This window comes from Lagopus muta, chromosome 6 (assembly GCF_023343835.1).
Source record: "Lagopus muta isolate bLagMut1 chromosome 6, bLagMut1 primary, whole genome shotgun sequence".
Classification (NCBI taxonomy): Eukaryota; Metazoa; Chordata; class Aves; order Galliformes; family Phasianidae; genus Lagopus; species Lagopus muta.
The window spans coordinates 28,069,888-28,092,464 of NC_064438.1; the positions used below are offsets into that span (position 1 = coordinate 28,069,888).

Consider the following 22,577-nt stretch of genomic DNA (forward strand, 5'->3'; position numbering starts at 1 on the left):
TTGGCACTGTGATCTGAACATGGGACTGTTGTACGAGCAGCAACTAGGTATCAGGATACTAATACTGCCAGGGGAAGAGCATTTTCATTAGGCGTTACTTATTCATGGGGGAAATGATTAAAGGCAAAAGCAGCCTGCCTTGAATTGGCATGCAGGAGATGCATTTCAGACTGCATAGAGATCCTTTCTGCTGGGTTGTCTATGGGAGAATTATTGGCACATGTTTCATAGACTCTTTTTGTTGAAGAGAAAATAGATGGAAGACTAAAAGATCTGTAAGGAAGAGTTGCCGTATGGCTTTGTAGTGTCTGCCCAGACTGCTTGCCTGGCCTTGGGGTTGAGGTTTTGCTTTTCCTAGCAGCCTAGTGTTACAGCAAGGTGTCAGGTGCTTTTGTTGCCCTTACAGGCCTGGCATCAGATGGGACCAGGGCACTACTTCCTGAGTGCCTGCCCCAAGTGAAGCACTTGGGGGTCAGTGTTTTGTGGGAGTGACACCATTGCTCAAGTGTAAGGTCTCTAAGATGAGAGCTCACATTTGATCTCAAATGGCCTAGCAGGAAATCCAGGTTTAGTAACATATTATCTCTTCTGAAGTTTTCTCCCCGCCTGAGTTGAATATTTCTACAAGGCCTGTCCTTTACAGTGGAGGGATACCAAAGACGTGTCCCTCATCATGGTGGGTTGTGATAGTCCTATGAGCACTGATGCCACTAGCTCTGCTTTGAGTTTTATCATTCAGGCTGCTCTGTATGTTTGTTTTTGTCATTCTTTAGCAGGAATCCTCATTTCTGCAAGCCACAGTAGCTCACAAACAAAAGTGGAGTCCTTGCTGCCTCACCTACCCTCAGCTGACATGTCTTACGGGCTTTTTCATTGTCGCTTTGTCTCTGTTCACCATGCAGGGAACTTGGCAGGTGCTGGGGCTGTGACAAGCTTCAGCAACCTCTCTGCTAATAAAGAAATCAGCTGAACCATGTCAGGAAGCATGGGTAGGAGTTTAGACTGGCTCTGGGAGGTGAGTTCCATGGACCTGGACAGGCATTCTTCTCTGTGGATCTTGGCGTTTTACTGAGTGGGTGCTTCTGGGAGCTTGCTCAGGAACAGAGGCAGCAACTGAGAGAGAAGCTATGGGGAAAGCAACCTTATGGTGCTTATGCGTCTGACTGTACCTGTGATGACACTGTGGGTTCTTGAACTGATGTTCCAGGGATTTGAAAAAAAAAAAAAAATGCCCTGTAGCCTAAACTAAGGAACTGTTGAAGGACTTAAAAGGGTTTGGGATGATAAAACCACAAACAGCACCCTAGTCTTGTGGGAACTCCTTTCCTAACACTGGTTGTAGAGAGCATCTCCAGAGTTCAATTTCAGTCTACTGCCAGCACATTGCTTGGATCCACACGCTTTTCCAAAATCACCACAAATGAGAGTTAAAACTGCCTGGAATTTTGTTATATCTCTGGCTTGAATAAAGCCCATGCTACTTTCTGAAGAAGCAGAGATGTTTGAAGAAATGCCATTCAGGAGCTGAAATGTCCATCTCAATGACTGCATGGGTTCAGAGCTTCTCTTGTCCCTGCAAGTGTTTCATGCACGACAGAAAACAAGATGAGCCCGTGTCCTGGGAAGTTTCTAGGTGCAATTAGTGGTTGCAGATACTTAAATGCAAGCTAAAAGCAGTGGGCATCCTTGTGCTTTGTTCTGCCTGATGGACTAGACCACAGGTTGTTTCCTGTGGTTGGGAGCCACAGCTGAGAGTTTCAAGAGCGGTATGTGCAAGCTGGGGATTTTATAGCTAGATAGCATGCAGTTCAGAGTTCATCAGTGCTTGCTAGAAAGAAAAAAGCTAAGGAAGGATATGGGTTAAAGATATAATTGCATGCTTACTCAGTTTAGGCAAATAGTATGTTGTGATGGCTTGGTGTTCTTCATGCTCCATTTTATCAGGGCTGCTTTTTGGAGCAGTGCAGTTCTGTTATCTGCCCAAAATGACTGTATCTTTGTGAGAGTAGTTCAAAATGTTGTATGTAAGCTCTGGTGAAAAAGCAGCCCATCCTTTGAATGGTTTAATTTCTGTATATGGCAGAAAGGCAGCTCCCCACACAGCCCTCAAAGCTGTCCATGGCAGTTCTCCCCAGTAGTTAATGTGCAACCACTGTGTCCACATAAAGTCTAGATATAAACAATTATTTCTGTACCTTGACAATGTCTTTCTCAAGAGCAGCAAGGGAGGGGCAGGAAAAGGGTGATTTACTTTGTATTGCCTTAAAAAGGCAAACAAACCAACTGTAAGCCACATAGTATAGATCTGACCTTCACCTAAGTCAAACTCCACATAAAATCTGCCATGGATGTATGGAACATCGTTCCATCATTCTGCTCTTTCCTGCTGAACTGTAAAGCAGAAGTAAATTGAACATCTCGAATGATTTAAGGAGTTTGCTTACAAAAATGCTTTGTTCTCACTCCCTCGTTGTGCAGGCTCAGGACCTCGCTATGCTCATGTGCAGGCGAGCACGGAGCAGAGCTGTTACTCCACTGCTTGTAATTATTTTTCATGCCATTCCTTCACCTTTCCTAGCAGCCTTACATCTAGGATATTGCTTTGCCTTAAGGAGGTAAATTCATGAGGGCTCTTCACAGTTTTGTCCCTGTTCCTTTTGAGTTAATTCAGGATCCAGTTAGACATTTGAGTAGTTCATATTCAATAAATCCTTGGAATTTTATCACCAGTGTCTTGTTTGTCATTGTTACTCACCTGGATGATTAAATCTAGTTCTTCACAGCTAGGCTCTATAAACAGGAATGTGTTTTCACCTTACTGATTGTTTTATTTTTTTCTAATAATTAAATTATACTTGGCATGAAATGTAAGTAATGCCCTGCTATGCGATGCAGGCATTTTTATGCCTTTATTTTCTCTCTCTTATTTATCTAGTTTATAATCCAGGTGAGAACATCCCTCTTACTGTAAATATGCCTGCTTACTTTTGAAGTGTTGAAGATGATATGATTCAACAAAGTCAGGGAAAACAAGCAACGAAGAGAGGTGCTGTCTGTATGCTGGCTGCTATGGGATGAGGAAGGCAAAGAGCTTTGCTCCTTATTAGGCATCGGAGAGCGCTCACCGCAGAGCCGAGCAGGAAGCCAGCTTCATTGGTTCCGTTGCTTGCTGAACAGTGTGTTATCAAAAATAAATAGGTTTGTGTTTGACTTCAGGGTGAGGTTTTCAAGAAGAGATGAAACGAAGTAGCAATTTAATGCAACTGTACATAAAAAAGTGTGTGCCAGCATTACTGCACCTTCCAAGAATGGCATACTCCCTTAAATTGCCAGTGGTTTGCTTATGAATTGCCAAGGGCAGCTGATGCTCAACAGTGCTAGGAGGCTAAGGCAACTTCCTGAAATATAACCAAAACAGCTGTGGGCTTTGATAGTAGCAGGGAAGGGGAACAGTGTGTATGATGTATGAATCCAGTGCCATTTTAGAGGTTAGCCGTGACCAATGACAGATAACCACTTAAAGCATTTACAAAGAAGATGGTGTTGATGCCCGTGCCTGATGCAGACAGATCAGCTGTGCTGTTGGAGATGAAGTTGGTGATGCTGCAGGGTCCCGTGGTCTCAAGAGGCAGCACCCCTGGGATGACCTCCTCTGCTGTGAAACCTCCATGTTGGAGGGGACCTGCAGGGATCATCAAGCCCAAGGACCTTAGAAGCCTCACTGGCATGTGAGTTTCCATTACTCCTCTTGGAAAGAAGGCAAGGCCTGTGATGCGATGGATACTGGTTCCAGTCACTGCTGGCCATTTCCTCTGGGATGGCTGCTGGGTTGCTCTTGGCATCACAACTAGGTTCTTGGTGGGACTTTGTTCACATTGGCCAGGCCAAGTGCAGTTTTTACAAGCTAATTGCAGTTCTTTGTCGTTCAGGAGGTGGGAATGTAAGCTTCTGTGTTGACTCTACCACATCACTTGTCAGAAGACAAAGAGCTGGAGTAGGGTATACCTGAAGGACAGGAAAGCTTTCCTAATGCTCACACCTGGTGTGAACAAAGACTGAACATGGAGGTGAAGCAGCTGAGGCTCAGGCACGTGCTTCTTGCTGCACCTTTCAGTGGGATGGCAGTGTTCAGCCACCAGGCAGGGCGCAGATGGTTGTTTTTTTGTTTTTTTTTGTTTTTTTTTTTTTTTGTTTTTTTTTTTTTTGTTTTTTTTTTTTTTGGAGCCTACCTTCTAGTTAAAGAAAAACCCTTTGGGAAGCATCATTACCCAGTGTGCAATTACATGGCTGCTTGTGTGCTTCTGTTGGGCTGAGATGAATGACTGTGTGAGGCAGCATTTATCCTTTACAGAGCCTGGCTGAGCAGGTGGCTTTGTACCAGTCCCCTCGTGTTTGCATTGGAGCAATGATTTGCTCCACAACTTCACCTGCAGGACTTCCTTTGTGCCAGGGAAACGGCAGAGAAGTCAGGAGGGGCTGAGGCTTTGTGAGGACGTGTCCTTCCTGAGGTAGTCACAGTGTGGGGAGGGCTTCTAAACCCAGAAGAATGGGACAGAGATGAAGAGAAAAGTGCAGGCCCTTTAAGAAGAAATTGGCAAAAGAAGAGCTCAGTATTTAAATTTAGTGCAGACGAAGAGGGAAAAAAATTCCCTGCAGCATCTGGTTTATATTAGTACTCTCTGCTTCAGTGGAGGATGTGTTTACTGTGAAGCTCTTGTGAGTGTAGTGGGGACATGGGGGGGAGGGGGCTGCCCATGATGGTTGTTCTTAGGGGACATGGCAGTCCCTGCCATGCCTTGCAGCTCCCATGCCTCCTCCTGGGCTCCTGAACCAGCCCTGTTGGTGCTTGGGTGCGCTGGGGTGTTTGAGCACAGCTGTCTACCAGGGCTCTGCAACAGCACTCACTGTGCTGGCTGCTTCCCATCTTGCTCAGCCCAGGAATGGAGGCAAATAGTCTTGGTTATGAGTGCATGCAGACATATGAGCAGTGGCTGCCTACAGAGGCTGTAAAGTTGCTGATGTGCTTTGATGAGGGCCGGTCACTTCTGCCTCAGGCTGAAGCTTCCTCTTCAGCATGGGACGTGGGGAGAGCTTTAGGATGACTGGGTTGTAGCGGTGGGGAAATTTCTCTCTTCTGTGCTTTCTTTATTGAAGCATGGTCTGCGGTCTCTCTCTCTCTCGACTCTGACAGGAAACCCAAATGTAGCAGTGTTAGTTGATGTGAGACGTGTTGGGAGGGAGGAGAGATCTGTAAAGGTCTGTGCAACCTGTGTAGATGCTCCCTGCTCTCTCCACCCATAGCCTGCACATCTCACAGAGCATTACGTGGTGGCTAGCAGCCCCTCTGGTGGTGTGTTCTAAGCAGGTACGGCTGTTGGAGTCAGCAGTGACTTATATCTTATGTCTTATAATATCTTATATCTTATAAAAGCATTGTGAGAGTTCATCATATTTAAGGATGAAATAAATGCATATTTTTAGACCTAAAACCATTGAAAAAATAATTCCTAGGCCACAGTGATCATTTCAGTATCTGGTTATTTGAAACTTTAGGGAATAGATGCCATGTGCATCCAGGCAGAAGGAAAAGGAATGGAAAATTTTGGATTTATGTTCCATGTACAATGTAGCTTTTGGTATGGCTGTTCTCTCCAGCTGCTGCTGGATGAAAGCCTGTTGCCACCACCGCAAGACTGAGATTAAAGCTCATAGCAGAAATAAACTATTCCCCCAGCTATTTTTGCAATTTCCCTCATCTCAGAACAAACAAAAGTGCTCCCCACCTCTCCTTTCTCCTCCTCCTGTCTTGGGACAAGTCAGCAGCAGTTTCCCTTTTGCAATTTTCATAATATCTTCTCTTGATTATTTACCTTTGCTGCTGTTTAATCCTTGCATAACTCCATTCAAATCAATGTCCCTCAACCACCGGTCATCCACTATAGCTAAAAGCATCTCCCTCCAGGTGAGTCAGAAATTAAGCCCTGCCACTCTGTCATCCTCTCCCAGCGACTGCCTTTCATTTCTTCCCAGTGGTGGCCTGCTGGCAGGGTGTAGAAAATAACTACATTTCTGAACAACGTGCTGGTGGCCAAACCAGCAAAGCCATGCCTCTTTCTCATGATGATGGTTTAGGAAAAATTCTGGCACCTAGGGGTGTTCTCAGCCAGTTTGATTTGAAGCACTGATCCTCCCTACGTGGTTATTGCAAAGGGCCTGTTCTTCTTGACCAGAAATAGATATATGTTTAATTGCAGAACTACAAGTCTTTAATGAAAAGTGTTTTCCATGGTCACCCCTTAGTTTTTGTTTGTTTGTTTCCAAAAGCCAGGTTCTGGAAATCCCGAATATTTTGGCCAGTTTCCTTGCCCTGCTACAGAATGTATCCAGGTGTGCACCTGAGTAGTTCAGATGTATTTGTGGAGTGGTTTCCAAGCCAATTGAGTCTCCCACAAAGTGCAGTTGCCAGACCTGTGCTGCATACCATCGTCCTTGGTGGAAGAAGCCTCTAAGCAAGAGTTCCTGTGTAGTGAAAGAAAGTGGGAGCACAATGTGCCAGAGCTACTGCTGCCAAAGCAGCATCCTGCAGCTCACGAGAAAGTATTCCTCTTACCTGCACCCTTGCTGAAAACAGGCTTTTTTTTCTGCACAGCATGAAAAATGTCTCTGATTAACTGTAGCCAATATCTCAAATTATCAGAGCTGTGCTGAAATTGGATGGCAACACTATTTAGTTGGAACGTAGTGAGGAATGTAGTTAGAGATTAAGTGGAGCTACAGAAAGGGAGAAACAATCCTAATGATTTCAAGGTGATACCGAAGTGCTTAACTAAGTTCACTTTAACTTGTGGTTCTGAGAAGGATTTATTGAGTGCCAGGTTTCTCATCCTCCCATCCTTCTCTCTTTCCCAAGTAATATTTGTCTTAATGCATAGCACCTTGAGAGATTCAGCATAGCTAATAGGAATCATCTTAATGCTCTTCTAGCCTAGGCTGATTAAAAATAGTTAAAACTTTATCTCTGAGGCTCATTCATTTTTCTTGCTGAAAATACCTGATTTTTCTGAAAGATCTCTCTTCTCTTCCAGTGTTCTGGCCTCCTGAAAACTCCTCCTTAGAGTAAGAAAATGTGATATATTTTTTTCTTTTCGTCCCTTGACCTGGAGAACAGAGCTTTGTAAACTGCTAGCATCTCATACCCAGTCCGATGCCTCCTCCTCTGGCCTGCTGAAGAATGCACCTTTTGTACCCGTGGCCTTTCCTATAAATGGCAAGGCTCTGGGTATGTGTGGCGCACAGGGAAGAAAAATGTGCGCTGGCATTCAGCATCTAGTTTACATCATCTGTGTGCTCTTGTGGTGAGCTCCTTGCCCTCATCTCCTAGAAGTGAGCAAGTGCAGGAATGTGAACGTGTGGTGGTTAGGGTGTAAATCACTGCCCATCCCCTGCCACCAGCACTGCTGCTGCTCTGGCCTGCAGGGTAGCTGGGCTGGTGCTGGGCCCTGTTCGCTGAGTTAATGCCCACCAGAGTGCAGCAGGCACCACTAGGGCGTTTGGGCTTCTTGCACCTTCCGTGGGGCAACTGAGGATCAGGGTCCGATGTTTGTAGAAGATCCCGGGCTGAGGACACCCATAGTCCTCACAGGCTGAAGGGAGCTCTGTTTGCTGGAGCCGCCCTTCCTCTCCCTCCCCTCCTCCTTTGTTCCCTGGAGAACGCTGTTAGAGGCCTCTGGCGCTTTGAGGTGGAAAAGCAGAAGCGGCAAATGGTTCCTGAGGGGCTGAACTGGCAGATAGCTGTGTTGGGCTTCCAGTTCTTTCTGCAGTGTGTTTTCCCCTATGTTCCCGCAGGTTTTCCTGTCATCAGGATAGTGAAAAATCACGTTGTTTGGTTTAAAAAAGATAGATCCAATTCTTCCTGTTAGTAAAGTGTTGTGCCTGTCAGCATTTAAATAACTCCTGGCTCCTTTGGGCTGGGCTGGAGTCCCCACGTTTGTTCTGCCCTTGCTCTGCAGTGCAGGTCCTGGTTCAACCCCTGGTGTCAGTGTAAATGTTCTCCTTGGCAGCCCTTGGGCCAGATGCAGGAGGTTTGTTTTGCGCTTCCTAGGTCTCACTTAGGACAACTGCTGAAATGGTCCTGCTGTATGTGTCTTTAAGCATCATTTCCTTTTCTACTTTTTCATAAAAGTTTAGAAAAAAAAATTAATTGTAAAACCATAGCAGAAACTTAGAAAACCAGACATCATTATTCTTTCTAATAGCTCAGAGCTACTGTGCTACCAAGAACTGAAAATGCATTTGTTAATGGTTCAGCTTGAATAAAACATCAAAGGATTAAAAAAATATATTCTTCAGTGGTTCTCCTTCTCCTTCCCTTTTAATCCTTGATATAAATTCAACATCTGATTTCTTTTAAAGAGATCTTCCTTCTTTGATGAACTACACAAACAGCTTTGAGACAAACAAGATAATTAAAGTCAGAATTTATTTAAAAAAAAAAAAAAAAAAAAAAAAAAGATTTTGGTCATCAGTTCAAGAAAACTAAGAGAGATGCATTCCCTTAAAGCCAGGTTATCTCCTGCTTTGCTTCCCAGGCTGGAGTCTTGGCAGCTGTGGGGAAGGCAAGGGAGCATGAGACGGAACACAGAGCATCCTGAGGGAAGTAGAGGACAAATGTTGTGCTGGGGAAGCTAGCCCTGCCTCCATCTATCGATACAGTTGCTGCTGTCTCAGGATGTCTGAAACACTGAACCACAGCAGCCTGGAACAAAGCTCCTGCTGTAGTTATTCCCCTATCGTAGTTTGTAATCTTCTGCTTCCTTTTTTTCATACTCCTGCTTTAAGCTCTCCATCCTGGTCTGAGCACTCATGCTGAGAAGACCTGGACTGACCTTCCCTGCCTCCTTGCTCCACCGCAGCTCATGTCCCTGCTGTGTATTCTGGTACAGCTCCTGCTTCACACAGCGCTGGCCCAGCCTGACTTCCCTCAGTGCTCTTTGTGGTCTCCTGGCTCAGGTACCCAGACACCTCTATGCCAGTTTGTTTGGTGATGTCCACGTGTACTCACAGGGGCTTGATGCACATCTGAAAGCACACCTTGGCACATCCAGGGTTTGTGTGCTGCGTGAGGATACAAGATCCCAGTGCTTGCAGTATGTGCAGGGGGAAGGTGGTAGAAACTTGTGCTGTCACGCAGGAGCCCTAGGGCCCATGAAGACTAATTAGACCGCTCCTTGCTCTGTGATGCTCACTGAGGAGCAGCTTGCTACTCACTGCTAGTGTAGACAGTTTAAATCCTGTTTTATCCACGCTCTTAGATGATGCATTCATGCCTCAACAGGGAATGTGTCTTAAGATCCCAGAAAAGACCATCCTCATAATCTTACCACCCACAGTAGCTGTAGCACTTTCGGTATCCAATTAAGTCACGATGCAATTCAAATTTGAATATGACCATTACCATAATAAATACCTTTTCCCAGAATGTAGAGTACACAGACACTCGTATGTTTGGATTTGTCTTGTTCTTGGCTGTTTCAGTTGTGACTTAAATATATAACACAGACAAACACAGACAAAAACCTACAGCTGTGCAAATGTGTGTACTCACCTAGGAGTTGCAGCCTGCGAGGAGACGTTCCCAAGGTTGGTTCCCAGTAGTTCATTGAGGCTTTGACTGTCCTGTGTGTATGCTGCTGGAGGCCTGCAGGTTGAGTGAGCCCCAGTAGAGACTTGCTCCTTGTGCATGAAGAGGTGTGGGACTCAGCACCATCTTGATTCTTAGAGGCAACAGCTGTAAGAAGTGACAGTTGCTGCTGCTTTGTGTGTGCAAATGATAGAGCTCATCTACCTAGGGGTGTGCAAAGGAGCAATTCTTCCTGTTCACAGAGTCTATTGGAGTTAAAATTGCCCATTGTTCAGTTCCTCAGGGGTGGAAAGTGGGGGTTCCAGCTCAGAATCCTCAGTGCTCAGGTTTGCATTTTTCTTTTTAAAAGACATTTAAAGCTCAGGGAGATAGAGATGAGACTTTAAAACCGTTCATCCAATAATAGCTGTGACATTCCCTTCTCTGGCCTGATATTTCATTTCCCTCCAGAATGGCTGATGGATCTGCATTAAAACTCCCACAGGGGCTTGCAGTTATATTATGTCTAAATAGCTGCAGCATCCTTTTCCCAACCTCGATGAAGCAATCCAGTCACACTCACACTGATCCAAACAGACGCAGCAGATAATTCTTATAACCCATCACTTACAGTCATGTTCTTCAGTTGACATCTCTCCTGTAGCTCTTCTTTCTTCACCTCAATAAACCTGAGGTGCCTGTCTTTGCTTTCTAGGCCCTGTGTTGCCTCTCCCATTCTCAGTTGTCTGTGCTGGGATCTCTCACATCTATCAGCCTGGTACCAGGTACTATCTGCTGCAGCCTGCTCATTATACCTTCTTGCAAACATTTCATTGCTCTTGTTTGCCTTGCCTCTCACTGAGAAGGAACTTGCTAAAAACAGCCACAGTTTTGCAGTTTTTTTTTCCCCTTCCAGTTAGGCTGCCAGCACCACTGACATGGACCAAGTAAGAGTAAATTGCATTGTGGCAGGAGGTTGTAGCTTTTGAGCACGGTGGAAGCATCAATACATAACCACTGCAGGGAAACCAGTCCCAGGGTCTTGTATAGGAGCCTGCTGTTCAGATGCAGTTTCATAGCTTGTGATTATAGATATGTGAATTATTTGTGGCTCTTTTCACAGAAGGACAGTTGGGGATGCTTTAATTTAGCTCTTCTTTGGATTAAATCTCTTTTGTCATGATCCTGGAAAGGGCTTGACGAGCAGTAGGTTATGGGTGTGCTGAGCCCTCTGCCAAGCACCCTGGCTGATGTTGTCTCACGCTGAGTTGTGCTGTGTCTGCTCTTATATCTGAGTCTTACACAGAAAGTGCTTTGGAGCACAAAGCAGCTTTTCACTATGAGTCTTTGTATCCCTGAGCACAGGAAGGTCTCTGCCCATGGTAGTATGTGTGCATTAGTGTCATCTTGACTCGGGAGCAATTTTTTAGGGTTTTCAATAATCACATCTGAAGTGAGCGCAGACTTTTTTCAAAAAGAGAACAACTGCAGGTGTTTTTTCAAAAGGAGAATCCTCAGGAGCTGGCAGCTGTGTTTCACAGCTGTGAATGAGGTGAGACCCCAGATTGACAGCACGTTTTGTCAGGCAGAGAGGTGATGACTAAGGGAACAGGTTGAAGCAAAGGTAATGGTGTCTGTGTGGATGGCAGTGTTGAAAGTATGGAAGCAGAAGACTCAGATGGGCACTAGTCTAGCTCAATTTTTTGCCATACGTTTTAGATGTTTGGATCACCAGTGATAGGAATTGAAGCCCAAATATGTGCCATTGGGAGCTCTGGGTATACAGGTATCATTTCTGATTCCTTGCTCTTCATCAGGGAGCTCAGGCTTCACATCAGACATCTGTTTGGAGTTCCATTTCTCACTAGAAATGATGTAGATTTCTTTAGCCAGGATGCTCACCACCACCAGTTAGAAAACCAGATAGTTTCAACTTTCTTCTTCCCTCCAGTGCAGCAGTCACTGACATTCTGCAGACCAAAAACCAGCTGCCTGTGCTAATTCTGCAGCATCTGTACCGAGCAGTGGGCAAATACATTAAGTTGTTTCAATTATCTCACCTGTTTACTTAGCTCTGTATTTAGTAAGTCTGGATAGATGAAGCTGTGAATTCCTCTTCCTGCCTTCCCTTTCATCAGCAAAGTAAACAGCCAAGGAAGAGCCTCGGAAAAGGGAACACCTGGGAGCCTTCCCACCGAGCAGCCGCTCTGGGCAGCAGTGGGCCAGCTGGCAGCGTGGGGCAGTCCCATAGTCTAAGCCTGGGCTGCACGAGGCCTTCCTCAAGCCCCAAGTCAGAAATTGCCATAAGCCAGTGTGCACACGGGCTGCCCCAGAGAGAGATGCCTCTTCATGCTAATAGCGTGTTTCCTTGCCGCAGGTGTGAAGCGAGCCCTGACAGCTCTTTTCTTTTGGTTGGCAGCTCAGTTTTCAGCCAGATTCAGCTCCCTGCACTGCTGGCTTTTTGGGCTTCATAGAAACTTAGTATAACCCTTTGCTTTTTGCCCAGCCTGACACAGCCTGAGTGACACCCCACCCACTGAAATCAACGTAGGGCCAGAGTAAAGTACCTGAGAAACTTTGTGTGGTAAGGTTTACAGTGCAGGCCTGCCGTTGGGTGTAGAGCTGCTCAGGCATGCTGTTCATCCCAGTGCTCTGGCCTAGCTCCGTGCTGGGTAGCTGCAGTTCAGCCTCTCCAGGCTGAACAGCCTTGTTTGCAGTGGTTTGCTGCCACTTTCCAGTCCATAAATAGTTGCATCCCAGTGCTCAGTAAAATGATTTCTTTCGGTTTATCCCACAAATGCTATAAAGGATTTGGGAAGCTCAGCATATAAAGTGCAGAGACCAGCTCTGTTTAATTTTTGTTATGAGAGATCTTGAAGTGAGTTGACGTTTATGAGCTGATTTCTTAGGAGACAGAAGAACATAATGAAGAGACTTGGTAGTCTGAGCTTCATCTGTAACTGTAAAAGACCACACTACTGGCTAGTTGATCTCATTGTGCTGGTTTATGCATGGTTTTTGTGTGTCTGAAGAATTCTTGTAACTTCCTAGGTATTTGTGCTCCCTGGTAACTCTGGGATAAAGAGTGCTTGTGCTTTACTGCTCTGAAATGTTAGCTGAGTCATTGATTTAATGTCCAGGAGCTTTCAAATGGCAGAAACAAATGCCTGAAATGGTGCAGCTCCATAGCAGAATTGGAATAAAAGGCTCTGGAGGAACAGATATAGAGAAGAACAAATATTTATCCTGTGATGGAAGGGAAGTGCACTGGATTGAGATCTCTGCCCTCATCACTTTAGCCTGTTCTTAACTAATAAAAGGATCGTTCTGACTCAAGGGCAGTTAATTCCATGCCAGAGGAAAGGCAGCATGGTAGGTGGTTTGATTTTTTTTCCTTCCTCTCTTCCATGGGAGGGAAGAAAGACTCTGCTCTGTTTGCCTGAGTGTAAATGAAAAACTCCCACACTGACTATTTCCTTAAGCTCCTTTTAAGTGATTTGCTGATTCTCTGCCATTGCCCAAAAGGATGGACTGATTGTCAGGAGGGTTTTGTTTTCCCTGTGCTCCTGTTCCTAGGTCTTCTGGACAAGGAGAGATTTGGTGGTGAGCATTACGTTCCCTATGGGAATGTAGCCTGGCTCATGTGGATGCAGTCAGGACTGGGCTCCTCCTGTCCAAGTGTTGTTCTCATCCCGAGCTGCAGAGATGGGTTTTGGGAAACTGCTTAAGTGGTGTGTGCTTCAAAGCAGTGACTGAGTTCTATCCTTCCAAACTTAGACTGTTCCCTGGAGTTGGAAGATGCAAGTAATTCCTGAGTCCCCAAATGGTTCTTTAGGTGCTAGTAACATGCTGTACAATGTAATGACACCTCCCCTTTTGAGTACATAGCACTTCAGGAGCAGTGTGAGCTGCATTTCGTCTTTCATCCACACTTGGAACACAACAGCTGCAATTAGACCAAAACAGGACATTATCCCTGATGCATGTGGTACTAAACTCCTTTTGTGTAGGCAACGAAATAAGGCTGATTTTCTGAAAGGATTTTTTTTTGAATACCCATTTTTTTCCTAAGAAAATGGGCTAACTCCATTGGAAAGTAAAGTTCTCTGTTGTGCTGCATTAGTCTCACTGACCAGCTGTAATTCTGTAGGTCACTCTCACTGTAATTCTGTAGGTCAGCTTCTGACAATGGAACCCTTGAACACAAACCAGGCTCTTTAAATCACCTGAAGAACTGACTCAGAGTTAATGCTGAAAGGATTTATCAAATGCCATTCTTCTTTCAGGAGTTTTTGGGTGGCATTAAATGTAGAGTAATGTACAGAGAAGCCAAGGCTATGTTTGAGGTTGGAAGATGAAATTGGACAGTATGGCCAAACAAAAGATTCAGATTTGAACAAGAAGCCTTTGGGAACTACCCAGAGTTGCAATGAGGTTTGTGTAGAACATCTCCAATCCCCAGAGCTTCTCTGCTGGCAGATCACAGACAGTGGTTTTGGTGTACCTAAAGCCATGGGGAGACCACCAGCAGTTCCTTAGGTGTGAAAGTGTGGCTGGGAGAAAGGAGCACGAGAAGCACCGTGAGAGAGAAACCATGTGACACTGGGGTTAATGTTAGTGATGGATTGGTACTGAGCACAGGGTGAACGTGGGCTGGGAAGTTGGGATTTGTTTCCTGACCCCTCAATCCAAACAGTTTCCATTAATGAGCTCTCTCATATGTCTGATCGAGGAGGAGATAGAGGTTGAGGTGCTGTGGGTTAGGATTTTCTTCTTCCATGTGGTGTATTCAACTCCCAGGCTACCAGGGTGGAAGGGAGCCCATTGTGGAGCAGCTGGAACTGCTTAGTAGTAATTCCAAGGCTTAAAGAAACCTTGTGTGCAGCAGTTTTCTACCCACTCCTAAAAAACTGTTAGTCGTTATTGGGTGAGTGCCTCAATCCATGTTCCAGACAATTTCATTCAAATGAAATCCCTTGCAGCACGTAGAATGCATTGCAAGAACAAGCAGCTTTGTGTGAGTGGCACTGTCCTATATGGTGCCGTGTTGGGCAGGCACTGCAGTGATGCTGCCTTCAGACCAGGCAGCAAACACTGCTGCGGCTGTGCCTGCGGAAGCCCAGGTGTGCTTGTCTGGATGAAGGCCATCAGAGGAAAAGCACTTGCAGCTGGTTCAATTGATTTTGTTTTCCAGCTGTGCATGATGTATTGTGTGAGTATCCTACTTTTCTTTCTAGTGTTCCAAAAGGGAATCTTCCTGTCATTTCCCTTGCAACACTAGAGGAAAGCCTAAACCTGTACTCGCAGCTTACAGCCTGTTCAAGACCTTGCCATACAGGTACACATGCAGTAGTACAAAAGTGTGCTCCTTGGTTACTGTTTGTGTGCCAGTAGCACCATTCTCCCCCTTCACAGAGCCAGAGCTTTGTGGACACGTTGCAACAGCAGAACTGGATTGAAATACTTGCCTAAAACTCATCCCCCAGCATAAATACAAGGAAGTAGGATCTCTTGGTGGCTGAGCTCTGCCTCACTTGGAGCGTGGTCCTGGCATGCCAGTGAAGCAGTGCTCCAACAAATTCTTTCCTTGGTTGCTTAAGCCAATTCTCATTGCTGTCAGAGGGGAGGCGAGCAGCACTCACTGCTTAAGATCAAGTATAGCTTCTCTGGAGCTGCTGTTCAAAAACAACAGGCTCTTGGCTGTATTGGGAAGTTTACACTCACCCATGGACCACATGGAAGAGGGATTTAGCAAGGAGAGAAGTGAAGAGCATCTGGAAAGGTCAGATAAAGCTGGAATGTCACTGTCACAGCCACACAGAGATAAAACTGCCCATTTGTTATTTTTTTACTGTCATTTATGTGGTTGTGGTTGCTTTGACATTTACATTGCTAAAATTGCTCTGAGGCTGAAGTGCCTTATGGCTGTTTTCTCACAGCAAAGAGCTCACTATAGCTACTCTCAGCAAAAGCTGTCTCTGAACTTAAAATGCTGGCTTGCTGTCTTGCTTTCCCAAGTTGCAGGAATATTGTGCAAGCCACTCAGGTACCAGAAAGGTACAAATTGTAGCTATAGATGGGAACAAGTGGAGGTAGAGAGCAGCAATGATAAGTGCATGTGTGCACACATACTTCTTCCTAGGGCATTCCTTCATTGTGAGCACTGAACAAGAAACAAATTTTTAGGGGGATCTTCTGTGTCCAGTCTATGGAAAGATCCAGGGGCCAAGAAACGCAGCTCTGTCTGCACCTCTGCTAAGGTTACCATAGAAAATGTATGGTGTGGGATTCACATGAAGAAAATCTACATGGCAGCGTCTTCTCATGCTGTTATTTGGTAAAAGTAGTTTTCCATTTCTGTGAAATTTTCCTAAATCACAAGGTTAACAGAGTATTCGTTTTCTCCTCCTCTGGACAGAGAACCAGAGGTAAGCATGAAGATAATTCCAAGCTTCTGCACCTGCAGACAGTGAGGAAAAATGTCTGATGCTTAGAGCAGTGGTGTGACTTCATGGCTACAGGGGCGATGCCTGTGCTCAGCACTGCAGTTCTGCCCTTGCTCCTGGAGACAGGCAGCACAGGGGCTCAGCAGCTCAGCTGGTCGCTGCCACTGTGACTAAGGGTGTGGGGAGGAGGGGATCTGGTACTAGGAGGTGGATGGGGTGAGTGGGTGGTTTCAGTAAGTTTCCTAGAATAACAAAAAGGATCTTGTGCAGTTGCATGAAGCCAAGTCAGTAAAAATGACTCCAAACAAGACTGCCAGGATTGCAAGACTCAGTGGACACCAGAAATTTCAGCTCTTCCTTCTCCTACTCCCCCCTCCAACTTTTCTAGCACATTTCTTCAGCCTTCTTTCTTCTGTCTGTCACATTTCCTTCCAATCTACTACTTGGAAATAAGAAGGCATTTTATTCCTGAGCAGCGTGTGCAGCAGATGTAGCATAAAGCAGTTTCCTGCTTACTCTGTTTTGACAGATGTTGCTGAGGGTTGGTCTGCAAAGAGTACTCTGTGAATCCCATAGCTATAAATGCCCGTTCTTATTAAAAGCATTCATAATCCGGCTTGCTTGTAAAATGGCCTAATGCATCCACGTAGAGCTGCTGTTTCTTGCCATTTCCATATATTGTTGTACTGTTTGTGGTGTTAGGGAGTTTACATATGACCTGAAGGGTACCACATGGAATGGTGGAGGTGGCTCCAGCAGTACAGTTAGAAGGCTGGCTCTCAGTTTTTCCACCAAGCTTCAGGGGACTCTTGCAACAGTAAAAGTAATCTTAGTTATGTGGCCAAACTTTATAACAGTGCAAAGTTTAGAAGGTCTGTGGTTTGGTTTTAATGTGTTTCTTGGCAACATAAACCCTGTCACCCCTTTCTTCAAAATGTGCAAAAAGAGGCCCAGGGCCTCTTGCTGGGCTTATCCACGATTTAGAGCAGAGATTTCTGATCTGCTTTAGGCTGATAGATAAGAAAACTGTCTTCAGGGAAATCGTACAAGAAATAAAAGTGCGGTCTGGTGGCCTGTGAAGTAGATCTTAGACTAGGGCCAGTGACTAACTGTAAGTATCTTCCTCTTTCTGCTTTCACAAGTGAGGGGGAGGTGTATGGGCATCCATGACTTTCCTGACATAACTTGCTCTCATATTTTGATACTGTATTTGGTAGAGCATTTGAAAACATCTATGCTCTCATTTGCCCTCTGGGGGAGTGAAGGAGCCTAGCTGCAAACACGAGCCAAGTAAATGAGCCTCTTCTCACATAAGACAGTGCAGGTGGTAGAATAAATAAAGTAGTACCGAAAGGATGTACTTCAGGATGCAGAGTCTATTCACAAGTAAAGCCACTCTTGTTCTGATAATAACAAACAAACCACGCTTCTGTTTCTCAGGGGAATAACAATAAAAAGCGATAAAAGGTACTTAATGACTTACTCTTTTTTGAATCTTCCAAATCTGGAAGGAAACCAGACCATCTTGAAAATGGAGATCCCAGACTTTCACAATACATGTTACCCATCCAAAGAGCTGTTGCCGTGAAAATATTTACAGCTGCACTGTTTTCCTGCCCTGTCCCAGAGCCCCAGCAGAGAGCAAGGCCAGAACACAACGATGTAAAGCCCAGCAGCTGCTAAGTCATGCTTCTTCCTAGGAAACACTCTGCTCTACACTATTTGCAGCTGTGTAAGCATGAATGCAAGCAGTTTAACACAGGAAGACCAACCTCTAGAAAAATAAGAAAAGCCTTGATGCTCTTTGCCATTTGGGATGGTCTTTATTTTGAATTCCAGCACATGGTGTAAGCAGTGGTGAAGCATTCCTGAATTTTTGGCGTGCCGTGCTTCAGTATCAGCAGGGTCCTTCCTGTTGCTGTTGTGCAACAGCCTAAGATGGCAGGAGTGCTGTGGTCCGCTCTACCTTCCATTTTTGCCCAATTTCCTCTTGCAAAGTCTTGCCAGACTCTGTTCCATACACTAGCTCAGCAGGAGACTTGGCATATCAGGGAAAGCAAGCAGTTCTTCACTGGTCAGTGAGTTGAGTTGGCTCTGGAAGTACTTCTTAAGAGAGAGAGGGAAGACCTCCTTTTCTGCGGTAGGAGATTTTGGAGCTGGTTAAGTTTTGAGTAACCTCACCCTTCTATTTAAGGAGTGATTGAAGGGCTATCCATCTGTACAAAGGAAAAGGTTTGCTTGGTGTCCTGTTCAAACACTGTGAAGCTCATTCATTAGTACTTAGACAAACTTGTCCGCCCTTGTTCTTTTGCTTCAAACTCCTGCATCTCCAATTTGGGCTCTTTCATTCCTCTGGTTGAGGGTATGTCATGCTGAGATTGTTTTATATTTGACCGTCCAGTGGTAGCACTAGCTTTTCTCTTTCAGACTTGCTTTGGCACTTTTGAGATAACTTCTATTCTCATGTCACTTACAAATTTAAACCCAGGCTTGGATCTCGTAACTGACGAGCTCGTCTTGTCCCTGAGCAGTGTCCATGTGCCCATTGCTCAGAACAAACGCTGACAGAGCACATCCACAGAAAATGTGTGCTGTCATCACTTGTGGCAAAGTTCATTTCTCTCATATGAGAGATTCTCTTATTCTGAGCACTTGAGGTCAGAAGGCATTTCGCAAAGGGTGTTATCTGGCCTGAAAGCCACTGACTGTGTTGTAATTTGGACTTCAGGCCCTGCTCCACTTCAAACACATTACTGCCGTGGTCCTGCATCATATCACTGATTGTGGAGTGGCTGTGATCCCTCTGCCAGAGGCAGTCAAGCCGTGGGGATCTGGGGCTCTGCTAGACAGTAGCATAGGTAATGCTTACTGTTAGCCTTTGGAGGACCTGTGCTTCTACTGAATATGAATATTGAATATGGGTGGTTCAGAAAACATTTGCTTCTCCACATAAGCAGTTGTTGCAGCTGCAGGGGGTGTGTGAACAGGTAGGCAGGAGAGAGGCCCTGCTCAGCAGTGGGCTACGGGAACACCAGCGGCAGGACTGATGCTACTGGGATCTGGTTTGTGTAGTTGAGTTCTCTGCCCCTCCGAGGTTGCAGCCTTTGGTATTGGAATAGACTGGAGACAGTTGACAGAAAAAAATAAAATCATTGTTTGTAATGCACCGACCTAGAGACAAAGAGGTCTGGAATATTGTTGTCCTTTTTCTTTCATATTATGTTAATGTGCGTCACTTAACACCTCTGGAGTCCCTAATAATGTGAGTCTTCAGCATACCTTGGAAGTTTCAGTGTGATGTAAAACAACCACAAAGTTTAGAGGCCCTTCCAGAAGATCAGGAAGACCCTGTACCCATGAATCTATCAGACTTCTTTTGCATAAGTGCACCCTGCAACTCCTTTGGGTATATATATACTAACACTTGTGCTCTGTAAGACGGAAAAAGGTGATAATCTAACTGGTGTTTCATTCTGTATCACAGTACCCCTAGCAGCACTTCTTCAGTACTGAACTGCTGTTTGGCCTCTGGGAAGATTACTGACTGCTCTTTTTTTTTTTTTTTCTTCTTTCCTGTGTTTTAGACATTTACAGCATGGTGTAATTCTCACCTCCGCAAGGCTGGGACACAGATTGAGAACATAGAGGAAGATTTCAGGGATGGTCTTAAACTCATGTTACTTCTGGAAGTCATTTCAGGTGAGAGAGGTTGTATATGGTGCTCTCAAGTGTCCTTAGCATCTCTGTTCTGAAATCTGTCTTCCCCTTTTCTTGTAGAACAGGGACAGCAAGGGCTCTAATGCTGTCGATTTTGCTGGAACAAGAACAGCTGCTTTCTGATTCAGAACAAATTCTCTCTAACGAATATCTTGTCTCCAGCAGTGACCATGAATGTGCTTTTGGAATGTGTTCCAAGCCTCACGGCCTGTGCAGGCTGCCCATTGCATTCCTGCTTCTGCCTCTCGGCTTTCCTCCACTAGCCAGGAATGCACAGCCTCTTGTGAAGACTCAGGCAATGTCTCTCACTCCTTGGCAGAGCTGATGAAGCAGCTCTGGAAAGAGTGTGGGAATGCTACACTGGCAAATCATACCAAAGCCACATGACAGTGAGAATAGGATGGAAGTTGTTGAAAGAGGAAAGTCAGACCAGTAAATCTTCTGTGTCATTCAGTTTCAGCTGTGACTGAAGTTTTTCCATTCTAGTTTCAATCTGAGCTCAGTGCTCAGGCCTTCAGGAAAAAAACAAAAAAACCCCAAAAAACGAATGCAAAACAAAATCCCAGAAAACTATCTGAAATAAAAACGGTGACCAAATTAGGTCAGATTTGTTTTAATTCCCTATCACAAATGTCCCACTATTTGACAGATATCTCCCTGAACAAGGATTATTTTGTATAAGCAATAATTCCTATTGATGTACTGATGAAATAAATACCTTAAAGTACTGTGGGAGGCATCATGGGGGATAAGAGTGTGAAACTGGGGCTGTGTGCTCAGACTTTCTCCTGATGGCTTTCAGTCAGTAAGAGCAACTCTATGACTTGCATCCCTGAGCTTCTTGGTGTGTTTTGCAGTAAAATTGCTGTGAGAGAGGCACTCAAACTACCTTCCTCTGCTGCCCCTCTTTTCCTAACCTTCTCCATCTCCTGCAAAGATGCTATCAGTGTGTATACTCTTGAGAATTTATGGATATAAGATAATACCTTTGAGCTTTTGCCTGTGCCAGTAGTTTGAAGGGATCAAAGTTCAGAGCATTGCTCCTGTAGTGTCTGGTGTCTGTGAGAAGCTAGCAGGCAGAGTCCTACTTTTCTGTGCTTATTTTTTTGCTGATCTATTCCTTTCCAGAGGGGGGACTGCAGCCAGGAAGCTGGGCCAGATGGGCCCTAATGGCTTTCGTTCTGATTGCTGAGAAGGAAGATAGGGAAAGGGAACATGAATGGAGGATGGTGGATGAGTACAGCAGGCTGGCTGATAACACAATAGATCTCATGCCTCACACAGTTTGATATCTTCTCCTCATCTCCTACCCCTCCAGTGCTTTTGTCCTGATGGGAGCCCATTCACAAGTGTAACCAGTGGGCAAAGGCGTGGGGAACTGCTGTAGGCCTCGGGCTACAGAGCATCCTTTCTACTCTTCTCCTGGAGCCTCTTTGCAGCAGCTGGCCCTACCTCTGACCTTCATCTTGGGAAGCAGCAGCACCTGGGGAGCTGCCTGAGGGGAATGAGTCCCCTCCTCGTGCCTTCCCTGTTGGCGAGGGCTTGCCTGCATGCTCCTGCCATGGCTCTTGCTGATGGCCTGCCAAATGGGAGAGGCTCCAGACAGCCCTTAGTCTTCTGGTTCAGGCTCTGGCTTTCCCCTCAACTCTTGGCTCTCCACACACCTTCCTTTTCCCGTGTTTTGGAGAACTGTGGAGCTGCTGACAGGAATTTGGCAGGGATGGGATTGCTGCACTACTCTTTTTCTCTAAGCCAGCTTAGCCATGGGCAGATCAACAGCCAGAGGAGGCTTCAGCCATGGGAGCATGGAGCCGGGCAGAGCCAAGTGCTACCTGCTCCTCGGCAGTGGGCCTGGAGGTGAGCGAGGGGGAGCAGTAGCACTGCAGATCTCGTCCTGTTGGCTCTGTGCTAGGAAGTAACAGGTGGGCCCCACAGAAATTGCCTAGTATGATACACTTTCATTTTTCACTGTGTTTCCTTTCCCTGACAAAGCCATTTTAAAAATACCACGAGACTTGAAAAGGCTGAGCCTTTTCTGTGTGTGTTTACTACTTTAAAATAAAGTCATAAGGCTTTTTTTTTTCCACCAAACAGAATGGAGGACTAACTGAAATTTTTCCTAAAAAGATTTGCTGTAAGCAACGTCTATGCCAACACTTCCTTGCATTATTTGGCTTTAATGAACAGCCTTGGGACTAATACATGAGAACTGGAGAATGGAAGTGAGTAGGCCATTTCCATTGTCTGAGCTGGGAGAAGTACTAAAAAATAGAGCAGTAATGCAAACAGCTGAAAGTAGAACATATTTCTAGCAGGCTTCTGCATTTCTAATGCAGATTTTAATGTCTACTGCATTAATACTGCATGGCATGGAACCATATGAAGCTTTGCTTTGAAAATCTAAATTTGTAATAAAGTTCAGGACTGAAGGCAATAGCCATTGGGTTTGGGGACTTTCTAAGTTGACCAAAAATTATTTTAAGACAAATATGCTACTGCACTGTTTCAGAGAGGGAGACTGCAGTTTTGCTAACATTGCTGGCTTCTCTTGGACTCTGATGTGGTCAGAGGGAGAGATTTTGCCCTCCCCAGCCCTAGGCTGAGTAAGTTGGTGCCCTCCCTTTGTGGGCAATGCACATTATGCAACCACAAGGTGAATGGGATCAGCTTGCTGTTCCAGCTGAAATCCAACCTCCTTCATTTTTCTGTTTTGCAGTCACATCAGTTAAAGGAAACAGTTATTTTTTTAGCTGACTCGAGCCATTTGTTGACGTTTGGCAGCATAAATCAGCTTA

At 45.3% G+C, this 22,577-nt stretch overlaps 1 protein-coding gene across 5 annotated transcripts in view; it reads left to right on the forward strand.

Moving 5' to 3' along the window:
* The window catches only part of ACTN1 (actinin alpha 1), an 80,294-nt gene that overhangs the window by 15,645 nt on the left and 42,072 nt on the right, over nucleotides 1-22,577 (forward strand). For all 5 annotated transcript variants that reach the window (XM_048948178.1, XM_048948180.1, XM_048948179.1 and 2 more), the window contains exon 2: nucleotides 19,650-19,764. In XM_048948178.1, coding sequence (XP_048804135.1) covers nucleotides 19,650-19,764 — 115 coding nt within the window. The remainder of the gene's footprint in view (nucleotides 1-19,649; nucleotides 19,765-22,577) is intronic.